The 22742-nt window shown below is 32.1% G+C and overlaps 1 protein-coding gene and 1 long non-coding RNA gene across 2 annotated transcripts in view; one reads left to right on the top strand and one right to left on the bottom strand.

The window, feature by feature from the left end:
* The window catches only part of LOC140863166 (long-chain-fatty-acid--[acyl-carrier-protein] ligase AEE15, chloroplastic-like), a 58084-nt gene extending 36964 nt beyond the window's left edge, over positions 1 to 21120 (bottom strand). The window contains exons 1-3 of the mRNA XM_073266380.1: positions 20938 to 21120; positions 18089 to 18283; positions 8575 to 8689 (exon numbers count right to left, since the gene is read on the bottom strand). Of these exons, the coding sequence (XP_073122481.1) occupies positions 8575 to 8689; positions 18089 to 18283; positions 20938 to 21120 (493 nt within the window). The remainder of the gene's footprint in view (positions 1 to 8574; positions 8690 to 18088; positions 18284 to 20937) is intronic.
* Positions 11910 to 16217, top strand: LOC140876160 (uncharacterized). Its single transcript, XR_012148690.1, has 3 exons — positions 11910 to 14238; positions 14325 to 15163; positions 15241 to 16217. It is a non-coding gene; the product is annotated as an uncharacterized lncRNA (long non-coding RNA).
* Positions 21121 to 22742: the final 1622 nt, after the last annotated feature.

A 22742-nucleotide genomic window follows, 5' to 3' on the forward strand; every position in this document is an offset into this window, starting at 1 on the left:
CCGTACAAATAAAAAAAATAAGACTAGATACAGGAAGATTGAACAATTTAGTCTACGTTCATTAATTCAATGCCAAGATCATCAACAAGAAGAGAATACAAGAAGATCGAAAAAGAAGTAGGTGTGCTACTTGATAGTGAAGCTATATGGCACCCGGATGGATTGTTGTTAGTGAAAATGAAGATGTTGAAACAAATCTTGAAGATGCAAGGGAACTTCATGAAGAAGAATTTGTATGAGATGAAGTGGAGGGATATATCATAGATTTTAAGTTTAAATCCAATACAGAGGAAGATCTGGAAAAATATGGCGACGAACATCAAGAATTATAAGTTTATACTTGAAATCTATTTAATATATTTTGGAAATATGTTGAAGATGTTTAAATCTCATGTTATGAAGGTTGTAGTAACTAGTAACTAGTAAGAAAATTTTCTAATATTACGGATATATATAAATTATTAATATATATATTATACTACTACTACTACTATTATTATTATTAGTATTATTATTATTATTACAATTTTATAAAAATTTCATACAAAAACATAAGACATAAAAATTACATTTTATAGTAAAACTCAAGAATATCCCAAGGTATTTATTATTTAGGATTAAAAAAACCTAAGCCCCGCCTAGGCGGTGGGTCGTCGCTCGCCTAAGGCCTAGTGCTTTTTAGAACATTGGTCATGTCACAAGCCCAGTCTGCATGTGCGACTACACAATGGACACCTATAACAACTACTTTGTATCCTTCCTTACGAATATGATTAACCCAAGTTGTTAAAAAAGTACATTGAAGCCCATTATAAACAATTCTTAACTCTTCAATTCTTTCAATGTAGAATAGGGGCATCACAATCACCCCTCCTTCAGAACACGAAGTTCTCGTTGTGACCTGGCCCTCGATCCACCAGCACAAAGAATCTAAAGGTGGCTCCTACAAGTTCAAAATGTGGCTCCCGTGATATAACACTTTGCCCCGCAGGTTCAAGATGTTTCTCCCACCCACGAAGCACTTTGTCCTGCATAGAACTTATTTCTCGGGGTCGGCCGGTTGGTGACTATAGTAACCCGATTCCTAATTAAGCTAATCAATTGCCCAAACATTTTTAATTTGTCAAAAAATGATTAATCAATCTTCATTTGGGTTTAATGAGTTGAATATCGGATTCAGGACGATTATAAATGGTCCAGAGAGCCCCAAGTATCTGGGAAGCTCAGAAGCTCCGAACGAGTTTGAAAGGAAATGTTGAAGATCGCAGGTACCGAGAAGTTCGGACGTTCCGAACTGCAGATCAGAAGGCTCGATCGCTTTTGGATAATAAAGTATGGGCTTTTTGATTGGTGATTGAACTCGAGGGAGTTCGGAAGCTCCCAACCCCCAGTTTGTAAGGTCCAAACTCTACAAGCATATTGAGTTGTCCTATAACAATACACGCGTTAGGTGGACAAAGTTTGGAGTCTTCGAAGACACGTTCGGACATTCTGAAATGAGATCTGATGCTCCGAAGCAGAGATCGGATGTTCCAATCGTGCTTATAAACAGGGACCGAGGCTTCCATTTGAAATTGCCCATTTCCAATATCCTCTCATATTCCAATCTACATTATAGGCTTCTATGCGTCGTCTTGAAGTCCGGGCAGTATCAAACCGCTATCGGGATCGTAGCAGAGCTGTGCCTAGAGTTTAGGGTCGTCACCATCAGTTAGCTGACGACCGACGCAGGTATAAGTGTAAACTCTAATTAGATTTTGGGAGTAGCAATTTGTATAGTTAAGGCTTTTATTACTCAATGAGTGATATGTTAATTACTTGCTTATATGCTTGGACTTGTGAGCCAGAGTTGCTAGGTTGCTTGATTAGAGGTACGGACGTACTATTTGAGATATACTGGTTGTTTATTAATGTTCTATGTTTGCATGTTTATATGGAATGTTTTATGTGCATATATTATGCCATGATTATTATGTCGCATACATGATGATGTGGAGCATGTACCTTGATATAACCAATAGTGGGATCGCTCAACCCCGTATTCTTGAGTAGATGGTTGGACTCATTGGTACAAGATCAGGTCACCGATATCCATAGATTCTTTTTGGTGTGTGAAAAACCTCCTGATGCTACGGATCGGAGTGCTACATACCATGCTGCCACTTGACTGAGAAAATTTTTTTGTGATAGGTTTTCAATACCCGTACATGTGCATTAGCACTCATAGCATGCATGTACTCAAACTTTCATACTGAGCGTTGTTATCACTCACATCCTAGGTTTTGTCTTGGACACTCTATTCCACGGGACATGGCTTAGTTTGGACGGACCCAGATAGAGTGGTCGTTGAGGTTGTAGTTGTTCTATGGATCACGTTCATTTTCCATCTCAGGTTGAGGGTATTTCAGTATTGTTTTTGATGGGGTTGCATAAACTATATTTCACCTTGGGTCTTATGGACGGTTGTATTCTGCCGGTTGATTTGTTGTAATGTTTACTTTTCGTTGTTTTTATTTCTATTTTTACTTGAAGAATTAAGTGCATGATATTATTGTTAAGTAGGTGATCCGGGAGCGGGACACTACAGTGACTGTCTGATACCATTCTATCATGTCCCAATCCCAAGCCCGCACATGCGCGACTGCACAATGGACTCCTATAGCAAATACATCGTATCCGTCCTCGCATTACGAAAATGAAAAATTCAAGTTGCTATAGAAGTCCATTGAATCTTATTATAAACCATTCTTAACTCTTCAATTCTTACAATGTGGGATAGGTGCGTCACAAAAGGTGCTTGTTTCATGAAATGTCATCTTTTTGGGGAAAGAATTTCGATTGGATAAGAAGGGAAATATGAATGAATTAGAAGAAGTTCAAGATGCACCTACAATCGAAGAAATAGAAACCACATGCCCCAATATTTAGTAGAACAAGAAAATGGACCTAGGAGATCTGAAAGAATCTCAAACCCAAGATGAGTCTATAAGATATATTCTACTTCAAGAAGGCCGAGATGAGTCTATTCCATGGATGTGATCTAAGGACATTCAAGGAAGAAATTTATAATACCAATTCATCAAATGAATTGAAGCCATGGAATCTGATACGGTGTGCATGCATTCGAATCATGTGATACCTGTGACCAAATTTACGATATAATAAATAAAAATATATTTGTAAGTTTATTTTATATATTAGTGAAATAAAATTAAAATTTCTAATTTTAGTTTTATTCTAAATTTAAGTTCTCGTCTTATACATATAGTAAGCCTTTTAAAATAGAGTTAATATGTAAAGAAAACTTATTATTTTTAATTCACTAGTCTTATTTTCTAAATAATGATTTATCTTATTTTCCATAATAATGTGGAATTATTAACGTTTAAAATATATAACGGTATTTATAAATTCATTTCATCATAATATTTATTCACCATATCTAGTTGATGAAATAACTTTAATGTTATTCTTCTGGACAAAAAGAAAGTGAAAACTTCAAGTTTCTATATCAGTTTGTGTCTATATAAAAATACCTTGAGGGGATATATACATGTATATACACACACATATACGTATATTAGTTTACTTATTTCAAATATATCTTTATGTACGTTCACATATCAATCTAGATAATTATTTGCATATATATATATATATATATATATATATATTATATTTGATTATTAATTAGGCTTTATGCTTCAATTAATCATAAATACTCAAATCTTTTGAAATTCTTAATTTACAACCATGAACCTCACGTTCGAGGTTACCATTTTATTCATTAAATTATATTCTTCCTCCTAAAATGTAGGAAACCATTCTTTTTTATATATATATATTTAAAATATGAAATTATTACTATTTAAAGGTTGTAACTCATTTACATAAATTCGTTTCAATGTAATAATAATTTCTCATAATTAAATTGACAATCTTTCATGTCCTTTTTCCAACCCAATTTTTTTTTCTTACAACCTAGAAAAGCAGTAATCTTAGAAATCAAATAAAATATATTCTATATTTGCACTCACATTTATCGGTTATCACAACTAAGTTATTTGAAAGCAACGCTGATGTCGACCAACCCCTGTTTTGGGGCATGACAAATCAATTTTGGAAATTTGTGGATCCTTCTAAGGGAATCATTCTCACATAATACAAGTGGATCTAAAAAACTCGAGACAGATGGAAAGGTAGTGACTATCAAGACTATACTGATGGCAAAAAGATACATTGAAAGGTAAGAGATTGACTATAAGGAAACCTTTTTGCAAGTCATGATATTCAAGTATATCGGAATTCTGCTAGTCATAGAAACATGGAAAAGCAATGGAAGATGGATGTGAAGACATATTCCCTTCATGAAGATATTACGGAAGAGATTTACATGCCTCAATATGAATGATTCACATCAATGGATGCGAGCATGAGGCATGCTACCTTCATATATCAGTTTTTTATCTCAAGAATGATCAATATGTTGGAATCTCATATTTTATAATAATATCAAAAATTATTTGTTTTCCTTAAAATCTAGAAAGAAAGCTAGTGGGAGTACAATAATGTTCTTTCTACTTTATGTTGATGATATTCTCCTCATTGAGAATTATGTAGGTATGTTAGAATCAACTAAAGTACGACTAACAAGTAAATTATCCATGAAAAACATGGGTGAAACATCATATGTATTGAAATACATATCGATAGATAGATCCAAAAGGATGTTTGGACTCATCCAAGTTACTTATATCGATACAATACTCAAAAGTTTCTTCATGGAAGAGTCCTTGAGAGGAAATCTACGAATGTATCATGGTGTTACTATATGAAAGCTTATGTACCCTAAGACCGACATGGAGAAGATCACATGTGATTTCTATGAACCTACAATTGGTAGCATAATTTATAGTATGATATCTACTAGACCTAATGTAGTGTATGCTCTGAGTGTCACGAGCTATTAGTCAAATCCCGATCCAACGCATTGGAAAGCCATGAAGAATATTCTTCAGTACTTGACAATAAATAAGAATTTTTTCATTAATTGTATACTGGGGTAGATATTTGTAATTGAAAGGCTACACTGATTATAACTTTCAATTAGACACAGAAAATGAAATCGATATATTTCCCAGATTCATGCTGAATGGTGGTGTTGTATCTTGGAAGAATTCCAACCAATACACCATAAGAGCGGAATACATTAAAACGTCATCTGCAGAAAAATAGGCTAGTTGGATATGAAATTTCGTCAAAGACTTGGGATGTATTCCTCAAAGACTTGGGATTTATTGCCAATGGAGTTGACCCAGTCCAGGTGTAATGAAACAACACTATTGTCATTTTCAAAGAGAAGGAGCGAAAGTCTCATTAGTTATCCAAACATATACTGAGGAAGTTTCACATCATGTGGGAGGTTGAGGAAAGAGGAGATGCTACAACCAGAGAGTTGTCTTTGAAAATAACATTGTTGATCCACTGATGAAGCTTATACCTAGAAAATCATTTGGGAAGAACCAAGAAACAATGGATCTAAAACTTAGGCAAGCTCTAGGGCAAGTGATCAAGATTGTAAAAATAGTTATCCCACAAGCCAATTGTTGGCTTGAGTTTTATGACTCTATGTATTAAATTAACTTTATTTTAAAATATATTTCATTTATTTACTTATTTCACAAAATATTTATTTGTTTACCAATGCATGTTGCATAGATACAAATTACATGAAATACATCTATTAAAAACTGTATATTCTAAATAATAATCATAGTTGATTGATCCTTCCAAAAGGAGGATAAGAGCCACTTGCGTTTGAGGCTAATATCTGTGATGCTATGTACATTTTTTTTAATTGCGATGGACATGGAGATATTCAAATATGCATATGAGTGCTTAGAATATGAGTTCAATTAGCTAATCTTACACTGACTTTCCAAGTGGTTACCATATATCTAATAGATGAAGTCTATGGTTATGGTTGTAAATCATTAGACATTATGATCCAAGGGAACATACTGTGGTGCTTTGACTCACTTACCAAATCCGTGAGGGTCATCAGATGGCGGGATTGGGTGTAGTACGACACATGTAAGAGTCATTTCATTGCAATACAAGATTCATCACTCTCTTGCATGCAGGCTTGGATATCCTATGTTATCTGAAGAGATAATGGTGGATGGCGTCTGTGGACATAGCAAGACATGTGCTTTAGCAAAAAATGGTTCCCTACTTTTACATGCGATGTCACTATGTGTTCTTTGAAATACTTCACATGTTTATCGAATCTCAAAAAACAAAAGATATACCAATGATTGTTGATTTTATTGAGATGTATGAGATGAAGGGCCTATACTGTATGGTAGCTATAATCGATCGGTTCTTGCAAGCACTATCAGTGATACCTAGGAGATCATGGGAAATGCTACTATGCGCTTTTACAATGATTCGAGGATTTCAATCAGAAATGAGTTCTGACGTTCTCAGGATCAAGAAGTTGATGAATAGAATGGGGTTAATTAGAGTGATACCGCACAAAAAATGATGCCCTGAAACATAAAGATTTGAGAACCCACAGCTAGCTGTATCCTTGAACCATTATTGAGGGTCACACAGATATTGATTTCCTATCAAGGTATTGGTTTCTTTATTCACATTGAGATAACCAATTCAAGGAGTTGAATTTGGAGAGAGGAGTTTATATGATCGAATGTTTTAAAATTAAAAAAAGTTTGTATCAATTTACATTGTAGGAAATTTTGAGAGAGTTCATGACCGTTAAAAAATAGTGTGGAGAGTATCAGTGCTAAAAATTGTGTTGAAATATTTCAAAATTAGGAGTTGTCTTATTTGAAAGTGGTTTCCAAATTTTGTACTTTGGGTCACAATAACAAATTATTTAAACTTATCGCATCAATAATGTTGGATCTTCGATCGGAATTATGATAACAATACCACGGTATTGAGTGCATGGTTCATGGGTTTGGAGAGTTCTAGCCATGCCATGAAACTTATTAGAGTCTTGGCTGGACTAGGAATATATTGAATGTAAGGATAAATGGACTAGTCGAGTCTTGGTCTTGGACAACAAGTTGTTAGCCTACACTTGAATATCAAGTAATTATTTTGAAAATTTCTACAAACAAGACCCATTCGGCCGATCCCTTATTTTTATTGGGATTTGTGCCACCTCAATTTTCATCTCATGAAAGATAAATATTTTCTAGTTTTCTAATGTAATCTAGAAGAGAAAAAGGGAATCCAATCGTAGACTTGATAAAGGTGCATCAAAGAAGTATGGAAGGAAGACCCCTTTTGTCAGTGGACTACATCAAGAGCTATCTTCATCTAAACACGTTGGACCCATGCAATTATACTACATTTAAAGTAAAAAATCTAAATACCCTATACATAGTTTTAGATTTATGTATGTTAAAATAAATACGATCGAGCATCCAGGATATATTGTATATGATAAATAATAAATGATTTTAAATTTCACTGCACTAGACATACGATCCCAACAAATAATATTCCATATTTTTATCTTGAAAAAGTTCAACAACAATTGCTCAAGCTATCCGATGCTGTCACATATCAATCAAGAAGAATTTTCCTTGCAGTCAGAGAACATAATATTGTATAAACATTTAATTTTACTCGGACTTTCACCAGCTGAAGCTTTATGGAAGGATGCTTCTGAACTCAAGGACGGAGCCAAGGGGGTCCCCTAGTACGTTGTATCCACTACCTCAACTTTGCCCCATTTATACTATTATATGTTCCGCGCGTATTTGTAATAACAGTTTTTTTTTATAACCGGTTTACCCACACCGGCCCCCTGTTCTGATAAAAAAACAAACATTTTTGTTCATTAATTAATCAAATCGAATTTTCTGGCTCCGTCTCTACTTGAACTTACTGTCAATTACCGACCCTCTATATATATTTGAGGAAAAATATGATTCTCTATGGTTAAGTAATGTAATTAATGAAATATCTCAAGGCCAGCTCAATATTTGGAAGCCCAGCAGCAAGGCTGGCTGATCTAGATCCTAGTAATTACTTGGTTTACAAGAAGCAAATACATGAGAAATATCAAACTAATGTTTAGTATTTTTTTAATTTTATTATTTCTTTTCTTCGGATCAGATTAATTTTCTTTAAGTTCGAATGAATATTGTGTCATGTCACATGTGGATGATAAATTAGGTGTTTGGTATTTTATTTTCTGTATTTATATTACTGCTCTTGGATGATGAATTATGTATTTGGTATTTTTTGAATTTTCTTTTTTGATATATATCATTTAATTCTTTCTAATTTTGAGCGGAAGCAAAACGTGGAAACCGTAAGGAAGAAAGGGATGAAGACATTAATAAATAAATAAATAAATCGTAGTCTCATAATATTGACCCATAACCAATCCTACACTTGTGACAACAATAGACCTAATTTAGTAGCTTTGTTCGTGCCAAAAGCTGTATTTTTATCATATAGACATGCCCTTAAGAAATATAACACATATATTATATTATTAATAAGAAATAAGAGAACTACCATATTATATACCTTGGTCCGCAATAAGCCACCTGCATGAATTATCAGCAAAAAGGGCAATATTTTCATCTGGATTTAATCCTACAACTCTTACGCCTTCACAGAAATTCAAAATTTCTTGCTCTAGCTGAAATTTTTTAGGTAAAAATTTTATTAGTAAATTGGCAAGATAATAAAAAGAGACTATAGGAAAAAGAATTATATCTAAAGAATTATTTTTTAATTTCATAAATTTATATAAAATTTCGATGTTCAAAAATATTAAAGAACTTAGGGGACCAATAGAGAAATTTTAGTAGTTCAATGACTAAAATTGAAAGCAGGTAAAGATAAAGGATGAAAATGATTTTTTTTTCATTTTCGGTGATATTTTATAGTCAATTTATATCGTGATTACACCGTGATGATGGGTTCAAGTTTAATGAGCTTGAATTGTCCAAGCTCATATAGAAGACACGTTAGTGGAAAGCTAGTTTGGAAATGAGAGTTAGGGAGTGTTTGCAATCACTAAAAAAAGTGTGTTAGCTTTTGGTTTAAAAAAATCATTTTTGTGTGTTTCTTAAACCGACATGATGTGTTAGCTTATGTTTAACTTAATTGAAATCCAAAAGCTAGTCATGTGGTGATTATGATTCTCCAAAAGTGATTCTAATAAGAAGGTCATTGTTAAAATCATTTTAATCACTTATTTATCAAACACTACCAAACTTTGATTTTTAGTTTTTTACATTTGTTTCCAAACACTATCAACTTTTGATTTTTCTTAACTTTTTTATACTCTATAAATTAATCACTTCTACAAAAGCATAATCTATTCCAAACACTCCCTTAGTGTTTCCAATTAGACAAGGATAATTTATTAGAATACTAAGGGAGTGCTTGCAATCATAAAAAAAAAAATGATTGTTAGATTTTGGCTTAAAAAATCATTTTTGTGTATTTTTTAAACTCAAATTATGTGTTAGCTTATGCTTAACTTAATTAAAATTCAAAAGCTAGTAATATGATGAATATGATTCTCCAAAAGTGATTCTAATAAAAAGTTCAATGTTAAAATCACTCTAATAATGTATTTATCAAACACTACCCAACTATGATTTTTAGATTTTCACATTTGTTTCCAAACACTACCAACTTTTGATTTTTCTTAACTTTTTTATAATTTATATATAAATTTAATCACTTCTACAAAATCATAATATTTTGCAAACACTCCTTAATAAGACTAGAATGACAGAATCCTAGTAAGACTAGGAAAGTTATCTAGATTTTTAGTATAATACTACTAGACTTAAATACATCAATAAATATATGTGAGTGTCAAATTTTTATTTTTTGCTCCGCCTGAATCTAGGATCAGCCAATTCACATACTCAAAAATTTGGAATTTTTGTGCCACTTGGTAAATAAATAGTTTATTTAACTTATTAATTTCTTTAATAATTATTCCGGTTAGTGAGAAAATTAAAAGATACATGATTTGATCAATATTAATTTAATTTATTTCATTAGTCGATGGTAATATGTGATATTATTTTCTTAAAGGATGCTCAAGAGTCATGGCGAATGTGCTAACTGTATGTTAGGATATTTTACTACTTTTTATTTTATTGTTCGTTCCGACCCCTAGACATGTATATCCATTATATGCCATTGAAATTCAATTGTAATATTATAATTAGTGGAGGATCAAAATCAGAATATGATGGACCCGATCATGATCACAAACATGAAGACTGAAATCATGCAAAACATTGGAAGCTTATGATAAAATAGATAAATTTTCATCCCTATATTTACGTAGGTGATTTAGATCCATGTGTTGCTCACATGGATCAAAGATCTCTCAGTGATCGTTCATCATTGATTTAATTATTTATGATATATGAAATATATAGTAGATATATGTAAGTATACAACATTTCATCAGTCAGGAAAACATACAAACTAACATGGCACACGACTTAAATTTAAAAATTTTGCGACAAATTTTCATAAAATTAAAATATCCCATTTTGAATTTTATTTAGAATTTATATCAAACCATAAAAGGAAAATTGAAAAAATTTTAAACTTTTATTTGCTTCCATCGACGGTTGTTTCATGACGAACGTTATCCATGATCAGTGTATGGCTCATATTGTCCGGGAGACGTAGACTTCACAAAATTGTGACTTCCACTGACCTACATGATGTGAGTTGGGTAGAGCTTCCATGATTTAGGCTCATATTAATAGGAGAACTCGTGTTTAAATATCCATAACGATTCAATATTGATGGTTCGATTTGACATATGAAAATGAACGAAGTCATATGAAGATGAACGAAGTCATATTATTGAGTAGTTATTAACATGAGACAAATTACATGGGGCTTGCATAAGGATGCCACTTAACTCTATCTTTTGGAAATTTTAATTGGTTGATATTATTTGAATTCATAGTTCTCTGATTGAGCCACATGTACTCACTAAGAAAATAAGATTTCTTTTTTTCATTAAAAGAATGTGAAAATTTCAAAATAATGGGAGAGAAATTTAAAGTCCACATTTTATATCTTATTAAAATTATGTTAAAATAGTTAGCAATATTTTGTCTGTTACCATTTTCAGTATACATAAATATCGATGCGTAATCCACTTTCTATAATTCTCAATAAAAATAAGCTAACGACTCTAACTGTCATGGCTGGCTGAGAAATGAAAAGATTATTTTTGTTGAGCATTGGTCTTATCTTTGGAATATACATGTGATGATACACGTACAGCTTGCTAGCCGGAGTTGCAGTTGGGATCGAAGAAGGAATCAAGAGGAAGCTAGGAGTTTGTTTTAAGTCAGTTAGAAGGGTCAAACAAACTAGCTAATTATATATAAACTCTTTGCCTTGTATTCTGAAAAACCGGTTCAAATTGTTTGTAGTGAAATAAGAAAGCGTGCTGGGGTTTTGGCTGCCGCGGAGTAGGTTGAAAAACCGAACCACGTAAATTCTCTCTTGAAATTTCATTTATGTGCAGCTCATTTTACTTCATATGTGCATTGATTTGAATATTGAGTGATCGAGTTCTGTAAAATATTAATTTGCATGCATGTTGAATTGGTCAAAATTTCATATTAGCAATTGAAAAACGTGAGCTTCATTCATTCAATGTATTAGTTGTTAAAAATCATAATTGGTAGGAACAAGTTGTAAGACACATGCATGTGGGCTGTGGCTGCTAGTGTTTGTCTTCTTTTATTCAATGCTTTACATGCGTGTTTAATTTGTGTTTTTCTTTGAATTGTAAACGTCAGTTGTCTATAAAAGGCAACACGTTGAATATGAAGATTATCATCGTGAAAAATAAAAATTATTTCCTCCTTTCATTCCTTCGTTCGTTCTTTTCTTCGTAACCTTTTTGCTCAATATAATTCATCTTATTTCAAGCCTCCAACACTATACGATTTACTCATCATATTTGATAGCAACCAAAGTCCTTGCATACTATATATTACTGGTACCCAACAAAATTGTGGTATCAAAGCCACGTTCATTTTCTCCTTTGCTAAAATATTCTGAGACAAAAAATGTCTAAAGATTCATTAACTACACCCATTCCAGTATTTGATGGGGAAAGTTATGAATTTTGGAGAGTCCAGATGAAAACTCTATTTATCTCTCAAGATCTTTGGGAGATAATAAAGAATGGTATACCAGAACCAGCAGATACCGAAACCTTGGCCACGTGGACTCAAGCAAAGCAAAAGGAGTATCGGAAAAATATCAGGAGAGATGCCAAAGCCTTATTGTTCATTCAACAAGGGTAAATCGATCCATTTTTCCTAGAATCATGGGTGCCGAAAATTGAAAAAAAGCCTGGGATATTCTAAAAATGGAGTTTCAAGGGTCCGAGAAAGTTATCTCCATCAAGATTCAATCTTTATGGCGAGATTTTGATAATTTAGCCACGAAAGATAATGAAGAAATCCAAACATTTATTTCACGTGTGGTTGAAATAATCAATCAAATAAAAATTTACGGAGACACCATCGAAGACAAGAAAATTGTTGAAAAAGTCTTGCGGAGCTTGCCACAAAAATTTGAACATGTTGTGACTGCAATTGAAGAATCAAAAGATTTTTCAAAACTCACGATGGTGGAATTGATGGGTTCTTTAGAAGCCCATGAAAAAAGAATGAGTAAATTTGTTGGACCTTCTATTGAGCAAGCCTTTGAGTCCAAGCTCAAAATTGCGGAGAAGAAAAAATATGAAGGTGGAGAATCAAGCACATCCCAACAATTTCAACAAAAAGGAGGATACAAAAATTACCGATACCGTGGACGAGGAAGAGGAAAACCACGCTTCAACAACAGTCAAAGAGGCAATGGTAATATCAATTTTAACTCTTCGTGTTTTATTTGCAAGAAACCTGGTCATGAATCAAAAAATTGTTGGGATTGATGCAAAACTTGTAAAATTCCAAACCACTCTTATAAAGACTGTTGGTACAGACAAAAAAATGAAGGAAAAGAAGCCAACTTCACGGAGGAGAACGGTCAAAAAATCATGTTTTATTCATGTATGAACATGACCAATAATTCCTTGAATATGTGGTATTTGGATAGTGGTTGCAGTAATCACATGATAGGATACAAGGACTACTTCATCAAATTTGATGAAATTTTCTCATCGGAAGTCAAGATGGGAGACGGAAAATTGCAACCTGTTGAAGGCAAAGGAACTGTAGTCGTGAGGACAAAGGGAGGTAACACAAAATTTATTGAAAATTTCTTATATGTCCCTGATCTTACTTCAAATTTACTGAGTGTTGGACAATTAATTCAAAATGGTTACTCAGTTAATTTTGAAAAAAGTGAATGCAAAATAAGGGACAAAGATAAGAAACTGATTGCGGAAATTAAAATTGCTCAGAACAAAGTATTTCCGTTGACAATGCCACTGGATAATAATATCTCATTAAATATTGAAAAATATGAAAAATCACTTTTGTGGCATTTGAGATATGGACATTTGAATTATCATGGACTGATATTGTTGAAACAAAAAAAACATGGTGATTGAACTCCCTGATATTGAACTTTTGGACCAAACATGTGAAAGATGTATATATGGAAAAATGCACCAATTACCTTTTCCGAAGACTGCTTGGAGAGAAAGACAATCACTTGAACTGATACATGCGGACATTTGTGGACCAACAAGGACATCATCATTTCAAAACAAAAAAATATTTTCTTCTTTTTGTTGAAGATTTTAGCAGGATGATGTGGGTGTACTTCTTGGAGCAAAAATCAGAAGCTTTTGCAGTATTTGTCCGGTTCAAGAAGATGGTTGAAAGAGAGAGCAATCTCCAGCTCAAGACACTCAGAACTGATCGTATTGGGGAATTCTTATCTAAAGAATTCTCAAATTATTGCAGTCAAGAAGGAATCCGAAGGCAGTTGATAGATCGCTACACACCTCAACAAAATGGTGTAGCTGAAAGGAAAAATCAAACCATTGTCGAAATGGCCAAAAGCATGTTGAAAGCAAAAGGTCTTCCCAACACCTTTTGAGCAGAAGCTGTCAATACTGCTGTGTACATCCTCAACAAATCACCTACCAAGGCCAATCCAAATAAAACTCCTTACGAAGCTTGGAACAAGCGCAAACCAGAAATCAAACACCTTCGAGTTTTTGTATGTCTAACTTATTCTCTCATTCCTTCACAGCGACAAGAAAAATTCGACGAAAAAGGTGAAAAATATATTTTTATTGGCTACAGTGATGAATCAAAAGCCTATCATTTGTTTAATCCAAAAACAAATGAGTTGGCAATTTCAAGAGATGTACACTTTGATGAAATGAAAAGATGAGACTGGGAAAATAAAAATTCCATTGAATCAAAACAAACAGAAGATTCTGGTGCAAGTTCTACAATGGATCCAGTACGCGGCCAAAATATATTTGACTTAGATTCTGATTCAGAATCCTCTGTGAGAAAGGTACGTTCACTAAGAGAAATTTATGATTTATCAAATGTTGCATTTTTCTCTTATGAACCACAGAATTTTGAAGAGGCCGTGAAAAAAGAAATCTGGCGAAATGCCATGGATTATGAAATGACCACTATTCAGTCTATTATGAAAAATCAAACCTGGAGCTTGGTTGATCTCCCAAAAAATAAAGATGTGGTCGGATTAAAGTGGATCAACAAAAATAAATTCAATGAAGATGGATCAATCCAAAAACACAAAGCACGACTTGATGCAAAAGGCTACTTACAATAGCATGTGATTGATTTTAATGAAACATTTGCACCTGTTGCAAGAATGAAAACAATTCGTATTGTACTTGCTATTGCTGCACAGAAGGAACTACCAGTCTATCAACTTGATGTCAAATCAGCTTTTCTAAATGGAGAATTTCAAGAAGAAGTTTACGTATAACAACCAGATGGCTACGTAGTGAAAGGCAAAGAAAACATGGTTTATCGCCTCCACAAAGCACTTTATGGCTTGAAACAAGCACCTCGGGCATGGAATAGTAAGATCGGCAGTTACTTCATCAACAATGGATTCCATCGAAGCCCAAGTGAGCCATCTCTTTATGTCAAAAAAGGAGGTACAAGTGAATTTTTTATCGTGTGCCTTTATGTTGATGATTTGATATATACTGGCACTAACCATGTAATTCTATAGGAATTCCAAAAGGCCATGATGAAAGAATATGAGATGACAGATCTGGGTCTTATGAAATATTTTCTTGACATTCAAGTGCAATAAAGGAAAGGAGAAATATTTATTTCTCAAGAAAATATACAGAAGATTTGCTGAAAAAATTCAATATGTTATGTGTAATCCTGTCACAACTCCAATGGCCTTAAACAAAAAATTGCAGCAAAATGATGGAGCAAAAAAGGCCAACGCAACAATTTATCGAAGTTTAGTGGATTCATTAATGTACCTCACTAACACCAGACCAGATATTGTTCTTTCTGTGAACATGATATCCAGATTCATGAGTGACCCAAGTCAAATTTAGTTTTCCGCTGCCAAAAGAATACTGCGATATTTGCAAGGAACAAAAAATCATGGTATAAAATATACCAGAGAAGATGACAATAGCTTAATTGGCTATACTGACAGTGACTCGGCTGGATCAGTTGATGACAAGGAAAGCACATCTGGATATGTATTTTGTATTGGTACAAAACCAATTTCTTGGTCTTCTAAAAAACAAAAGACAGTTGCACTTTCATCTGCCGAAGCAGAATATATTGCTGCTACTGATGCTGCTTGTGAAGCAATCTGGCTACGAAGAATTTTGAAAAATTTACAACAAGAGCCAAAAAGTCCTACAAAAATATTTTGTGACAACATGTCTGCTATTGCTATGACAAAAAATCCAGTTTTTCATGCCAGATCAAAGCACATAGAACTTCGTCACCATTTCATCAGGAATCTCGTCAATGACGGAGAAATTCAGCTGACTTTTGTTAGCACTGGAGAACAAATTGCAGATCCATTTGCAAAGCCAGTATCTTTAGAAAAATTGGAACGCTTCAAAAATCGTATATGCATTTCAAATTAAGGAGGAGTGTAAAATATTAATTTGCATGCATGTTGAATTGGTAAAAAATGTCATATTAGCAATTGAAAAACGTGAGCTTCATTCATTCAATGTATTAGTTGTTAAAAGTCATAATTTGTAGGAACAAGTTGTAAGACGCATGCATGTGTACTGTGGCTGCTAGTGTTTGCCTTCTTTTATTCAATGCTTTACATGCGTGTTTAATTTTTGTTTTTCTTTGAATTGTAAACGTCAGTTGCCCATAAAAAGGCAACACGCTGAATATGAAGATTATCATCGTGCAAAATAAAAATTATTTCCTCCTTTCATTCCTTCATTCGTTATTTTCTTCATAACCTTTTTGCTCAATATAATTCATCTTATTTCAAGCCTCCAACACTATACGATTTACTAATCATATTTGATAGCAACTAAAGTCCTTGCATACTATATATTACTTGTACCCAACAAGTTCATCAGTAGCAAGAAATCATCTCGCTAGCTGGAATCGATTTGCATTGATTGGGAAATACATCTTGATACATGTAGCTTTGTAAGATCAAGATTGTATCAAGTTCTTGAGCCAAATTTCACAACAATTGGAATCAAGAGCCAAGGTTCGGATCGAGAAGAATGACAGCTATTGTGAAGTTCGAGATTTATAAGTTTACTGGAACAAATGACTTCGCTTATGGAGAATAAAAATGAAGGCATTGTTAGCTCATCACAGGCTGGTGGATGCAATTAGCAAGGAATCCATGGTTGCGATTACTGACTCCAAGATCATCTGGTTTAGACTCTAAGGCACATAGTGCCAGATTTTTAAGTCTGGGATATTAAGTCCTCAGAAAGTGACCGAAGAAACGATGACAATCGATGTCTGGAATAAACTAGAAACACAGTATCTCAAGAAATCTTTGGCCAACAGATTGTATATGAAGAAATCCTTGTATTCCATCCATACGGAAGAAGGTAAAGATCAGCGAAAACACATGGATGACTTCAATAAAATCATTCTTGATCGCAAAAATATCGAGGACTAGGATGATAGAATCTTAGTAGGATTAGTAAAGTTATCCAGATTTCTAGTTTCACGTTAGAATTCTTGGAAACATTATAAATGTGAGATTCAAATTTCGATTTTCGCTTCACTTGAACCTTGGATCGACTGATTTACATAGTCCAAAGGTTGGAATATTTGTGCTACTAGGTTTTTCAGTTTCAACGAAAACATCCTTTTGGTTTATAGTGTGATGATTCAGAAGAGAAAAAAGAAAGCCAATCGTGAACCTAGTAGGTGACTGAATGAAAAGTCGTTTCTAGTTACTTGTTCGAAGGGAATAATAATAGAGTTGGTTATAAAAATTTATCGTTTAAGGTAAATTAATTTGGAACATCCTATACATATATGATTTAAACCATAAGACATCAAATAATATTTTTCATGAAAAAATATCTATGAAATTTTAAATTCTGTCGCGTGCGTTATTATATGGGAGAATCACAAATCTCAACAATTAGACGGGTCACACATGTTATTGAAAATAGCCATTAACCTTGTAACTTTTTGATAATTAGTAAACAACTGAATAGCAAATATATAAACAATAAACATAATGATTGAATGCTCCCTATAGTAATACTCCCTCCGTCCCATATATAATGTCTTCTTTGGATTTTCACACAGATTAAGAAAAATGTGTTGGGAAAGCAAATTTTATATAAATTTTCTATTTTATCCCTATTTAATGTATTAAAAAATAATTGCACAATTTTCAAAGTGTAGTTAATAGGGGTATATTAGTAAAGAAGTGTAAAAAAAAATTACTAAATATGGTATATGACTATATATTTGGGACAAATAAAAAAGAAAACATGGACAATATAATTGGAACGGAGGAAGTATATAATTCTCTAAATTTTATCTCGAGGTATAGTATGAAATTAATTAAGAAGTAAGAAACATTAGAAATTGACCTGTTTATAAGTTATATTTGTAGGCGGGTCATGGTATGGATCCCTTAATGCTACACTATCACCAAAATTTTCAGCAGAAGTTCTCCAAATATCGGGAACTGCTGTCCATTCTTTAGAAAACCGTGAGGCCCCATTTCCCGATATCAATGCACTTTCTATATTGGGAGAGAACTTTCTGATTTGCAATTCTTTTGTCTGAATTAAAGAAATAAAAACGAGAGGGAGTTTTAAAAACACAATGGCATTTATTGCCTAACAACTATTCATGAACAAAGGAAAACACATTTTTTCAATTTTTAATCATATAAGTTTTGCAAATTGTTGAAATTAGCCCAATAATACAAAGATGTTTTTTTTTTTAATGTTTATGACGTAGGAATCTGCAGTCACAAATATCATTGGATGCGCACCGAAAAAACCCTCGAACTAGCACAACAAATGCAAACTATATTAGTCAGGTAAACCGCACTAAGCAACCCTATCCGACATGTAAGTCAACAATATTGGTGTCATGTAAGAAATTTGATGTCATGTCATCAAAATTTTCAATTTTTAATCATATAACGGCAAACTACATTTTTTTTGTTTTACAAAGATGCATTTTTTTATGTTTATGACGTAAGAACCCGCAACCACCACCTTTTGTTGCACGTTGCAAAAACTCTCGAACTAACGCAATAACATGGTTAAACAACGACTGTTCTACTAATCTCCATCCAAAAAATAAAATTATAATATCAATAATCAATTAAAAAATAAATTATTGAGAATGTTTACTAAAATTAAGATTAGAATGATTTTTTAAGGTTTTATAATGTAGAATAGATTTTTTAGTAAAGTTAATTTGTTAATGTTTTTAGTGTGTAAATTTTTTTAAGGTTTTATAATTAATTTAGAATAAATTCTTGAGAATTAACTTTGCGACTGTTTTTTATTGAATCGTCTCAATTTGCGACCGTTGTTATTAAATGTGTCGCAAAATTCGATGGTTTGATAATGAACCGTCGCAAACTCCGACAGTTTGTTTAAAACCGTCGCATAATATGAACCGACATTTTATTTTTCAGGTGCGACGATTTTTCAATAAACCGATCAGTCGATTATTCGAAAATTTTGGGACAATGTTTCATAAATCATCGTAATTTGCGATGGTTTTAAAACAGCCGGACGTAATTCTCTACGGTTTATACTAAACCATTTTTTTGGGAGACGATTTTATTCTAAACCATAGTAAAATATTGCGACGAATTAAAATACCATTGCAAAATTATTGAATATTTAATTTCAGATATGATTTGCTACGTTTTTCTAAAAACCGTATCAACATTTACTACGGTTTTTAAAGAACCATAGCAATTCTTGCGTTTTTAAAAAATTTAATTTTATGGATCATGGAATCAAAGTTCATTATTCTAAAATTTTTAACCTTAATTATATATCTTATTTACTTTCTTACTATATTATAATGCATCAACCCATATATTAGACTAATTAATTAGTTTGGTCATTTTAATATGTAGAATAAAATACCCCTACTTTCATATTTCAATAAACTTATTATTTATCACTCATAACTATCATCTTTCATATTTAATTTTTTTTTCATTTTTTTAAAAATTCGAAATCTCAATTTATCTTTTCATATAACATAAATTATTTATATACGAGAATTTATTCTTACATAATTATGTTTTAGTAAAAATATAGTAAAAACTGGTAGGAATTTATAAAATTAAGAAAGAGCTAAGGAAACAAATCCAAATAATTATACGAGCAACATTTAAGCTCCGCGTTTAAGTTAAAAATTCGGGAAAAAGGAAGGAGAATTATATATATTTTTCATCTTATAATCACAATATATAACGTTTCATTTTTTGTCCAACCAAATCAATTATTAACCATTTTACAAATAATTGGTTTATCCAAGTAATTAATATTGTACCAACAATCACAACCTAGCGTCTCCCAAATTAGCTTAAATCAATAAACTGAAAAAAAAACCCATAAGAAATCACTCGAATGGTCACATGCATGCTTTCTACACGTGAGGTGCATAAATATAAATTTTTTTTAATAGTTAACATTTTTTATGTTAACGAGGATATCAAGGTATTTCCGTAAAAATATTAGTTAATTAAGACTTCACCAAATTGATTGAAAATTCATTAGTAAAAAAGATAAATTTTTAATTAAATAGTAAGATAGAATTACATGTGTTTTAAAATTGCTATATTTACAATTAAAGTTACATACTGCTATATATTAGCTTTGAAATTGTAAAATTATTTAGTTATAAGGTTTTTTACATCTAAAGATGATGGATAAACAAATATATTTTTATCTTTAATTACAAGCTAGCCAAAAGTATGCAAGTTTCAGTGAGTTTATAACCACAAGCAACCATTCAAGAGCAAGACCAAACATCGATCAAAATGCAAAAAACGTACACCAGCGCTTGAATGTAAATATTTCGAATACATAGATTTTTTATGGTATTTTATGGTTAACAATCAAATCCTAAATACATACACTACTTATTTACACATGATTTGTTACATGAGTTTCAAATGACAACATTATTGAGTGAACTTGAAATTGATCTAATTGACATTAAATACTATATATATATAAATAAATAAATATATATATATATAAACAAGAAAAGAATGTATTTAAAGTTTACGATGTTATTTTTTTAAACCACAAAAATATATTTAAAATCTATAGATTTGAAATATTTTCGGTGCGCAACCTAAATTTACTAGCAATGCTGTTGAGTCACAAATGAATTTCTCAACCAAAAAACATATAATTAAACAGGAAAAGAAGGGGCACTAAATATGAATGACCTCAGATTTGCAGTAAACTCGGAGGTTTCGATTTCTTGGAGGAAAACATGGAAATCTTCTTCTCCGGAGTGACTCGAGGTTGAACAGGCTGTAATTATATTGTTCAAACAACAAAGGGCTTAAACCAAGCTTTGGATCACAAGGTCTCCAAATTAAACAAGAATTCAGATGCATCATCATCATATTTGAGAACTTTCAAACTGCGAATGCCGCTGGTTTTATAAACTATTGGGTTTTGACTAATTTTACGTACGTAGAACAAATATATAAATGTGAGTGAACTCTTGAATATCGCAACAAGAAAAATCTTTAACATGCATGATATTCTTCGTAGGTGGGGACTTAAAACATAGAAATCTCCGAGTCCCGAGTCTAAGAAACAGTTTGGTACGTAAATTATTAATTATTCAAAACTTGTATTGAAATAAAAATTTCTATTAGTTATTTTTTCAAATATTATTTATAAATAATTAGAACGAATTTTAATATGAACTTATGTTAGTACATTTTTATTTATAAATCTATAGGACGGGCATTTTAAAAAAAATTTGGTATTTTAGATTATTTTGTGAATTTGCATTATTAGATGAAATAATTGCTGCAATGGTGGTACCCTGATATTTAAAAAATACGGAACATGGTATCAAAATTAATCAATCTAGATAGAGCCTCAACCTTAACGACTATATACTCTATTGATGCATTATCTCTTAATTGCAGTTGAAATATTTTATGAGCCTGTGGCTACCTACTGCCTAGGTATTGTACGTACGTGATCAAATTTTAAAAGAATGGAAGGTGCATGCGGCGGTTGGCTATGGAAAAAAAAGAGAGAATTAAAAGTAATTAAAAAAAAATTTCCCTTAAATTTTGGTCGTCTTTGTTTGTTTCTTTTACGTGATTAATTTTGCTTTTGTTAACAATGAATTTATATGCTTAGTTCTATAGATTAAAATTTTTTCGTATTTGAAATGCCGCCACTTAATATTCTAAAAACTTACAACCCATATGTAAGTTTCTTTCAATAGTCCGTTACATAAGTAATTTCTTAAAAACTCGATGGACAATAGCAAGAAAATTATTTAAAATAAAAAATGTGAATTACAAAACAAAAAATGCAATTGTTAGGATAAAAAATGTGTATACAAGAGGGTGAATACACAATTTAAAATATATTTGAAAATTAAGCCGTGTTACCAACTTGATTATCTATTTACGCTTAACAAATAAATTGATACAAGAACTCAGAAAATTCTTGAAGTTCAAAGTTTGAGATGGTCACTATGGATAGATTGAAATAATGCAATAAGTAAATAACATACATATTTTTTTATGAAAGTTCGATGTCTAAGCTTCTACATATCCCTTTCTTCTATTTTCAAAAGGATTTTCCACTAGAAGAATTTTATTTATACAATAACTTCTACAAACCCAATCCAAATGACTCTACAATTAGAAAACCTAGAAACTGGTCTAAACAAAACTCTTTATCATATCAGAAGAACTTCTGATTGAGGTACAACAAGTAATAAAGAACTTTGAGCTACAAAAGCTAGGAGATGTAGCACGGGTTGATCTGGTAAAGCAGTTAAAGTATTCTTGCAACTCAAAATTTTTTATCTGATTTCTTTCAAATGCTTAGAAAATTTTAAAGGCACAAATTTTTTTGTTTCATAGAACGATGATTCAAAAGACCTTTAAATCTTCATGTACTCCTCAAGTATTTATAGACGTGAGGTTCCAAAGCCATAAAATCTAGCTGGTGCAATCTTGTACTCCAAATTAAGGGTGCAAACGAGCCGAGC

The sequence above is a fragment of the Henckelia pumila genome, chromosome 1, assembly GCF_033568475.1.
Source record: "Henckelia pumila isolate YLH828 chromosome 1, ASM3356847v2, whole genome shotgun sequence".
In the NCBI taxonomy this organism is placed as follows: Eukaryota; Viridiplantae; Streptophyta; class Magnoliopsida; order Lamiales; family Gesneriaceae; genus Henckelia; species Henckelia pumila.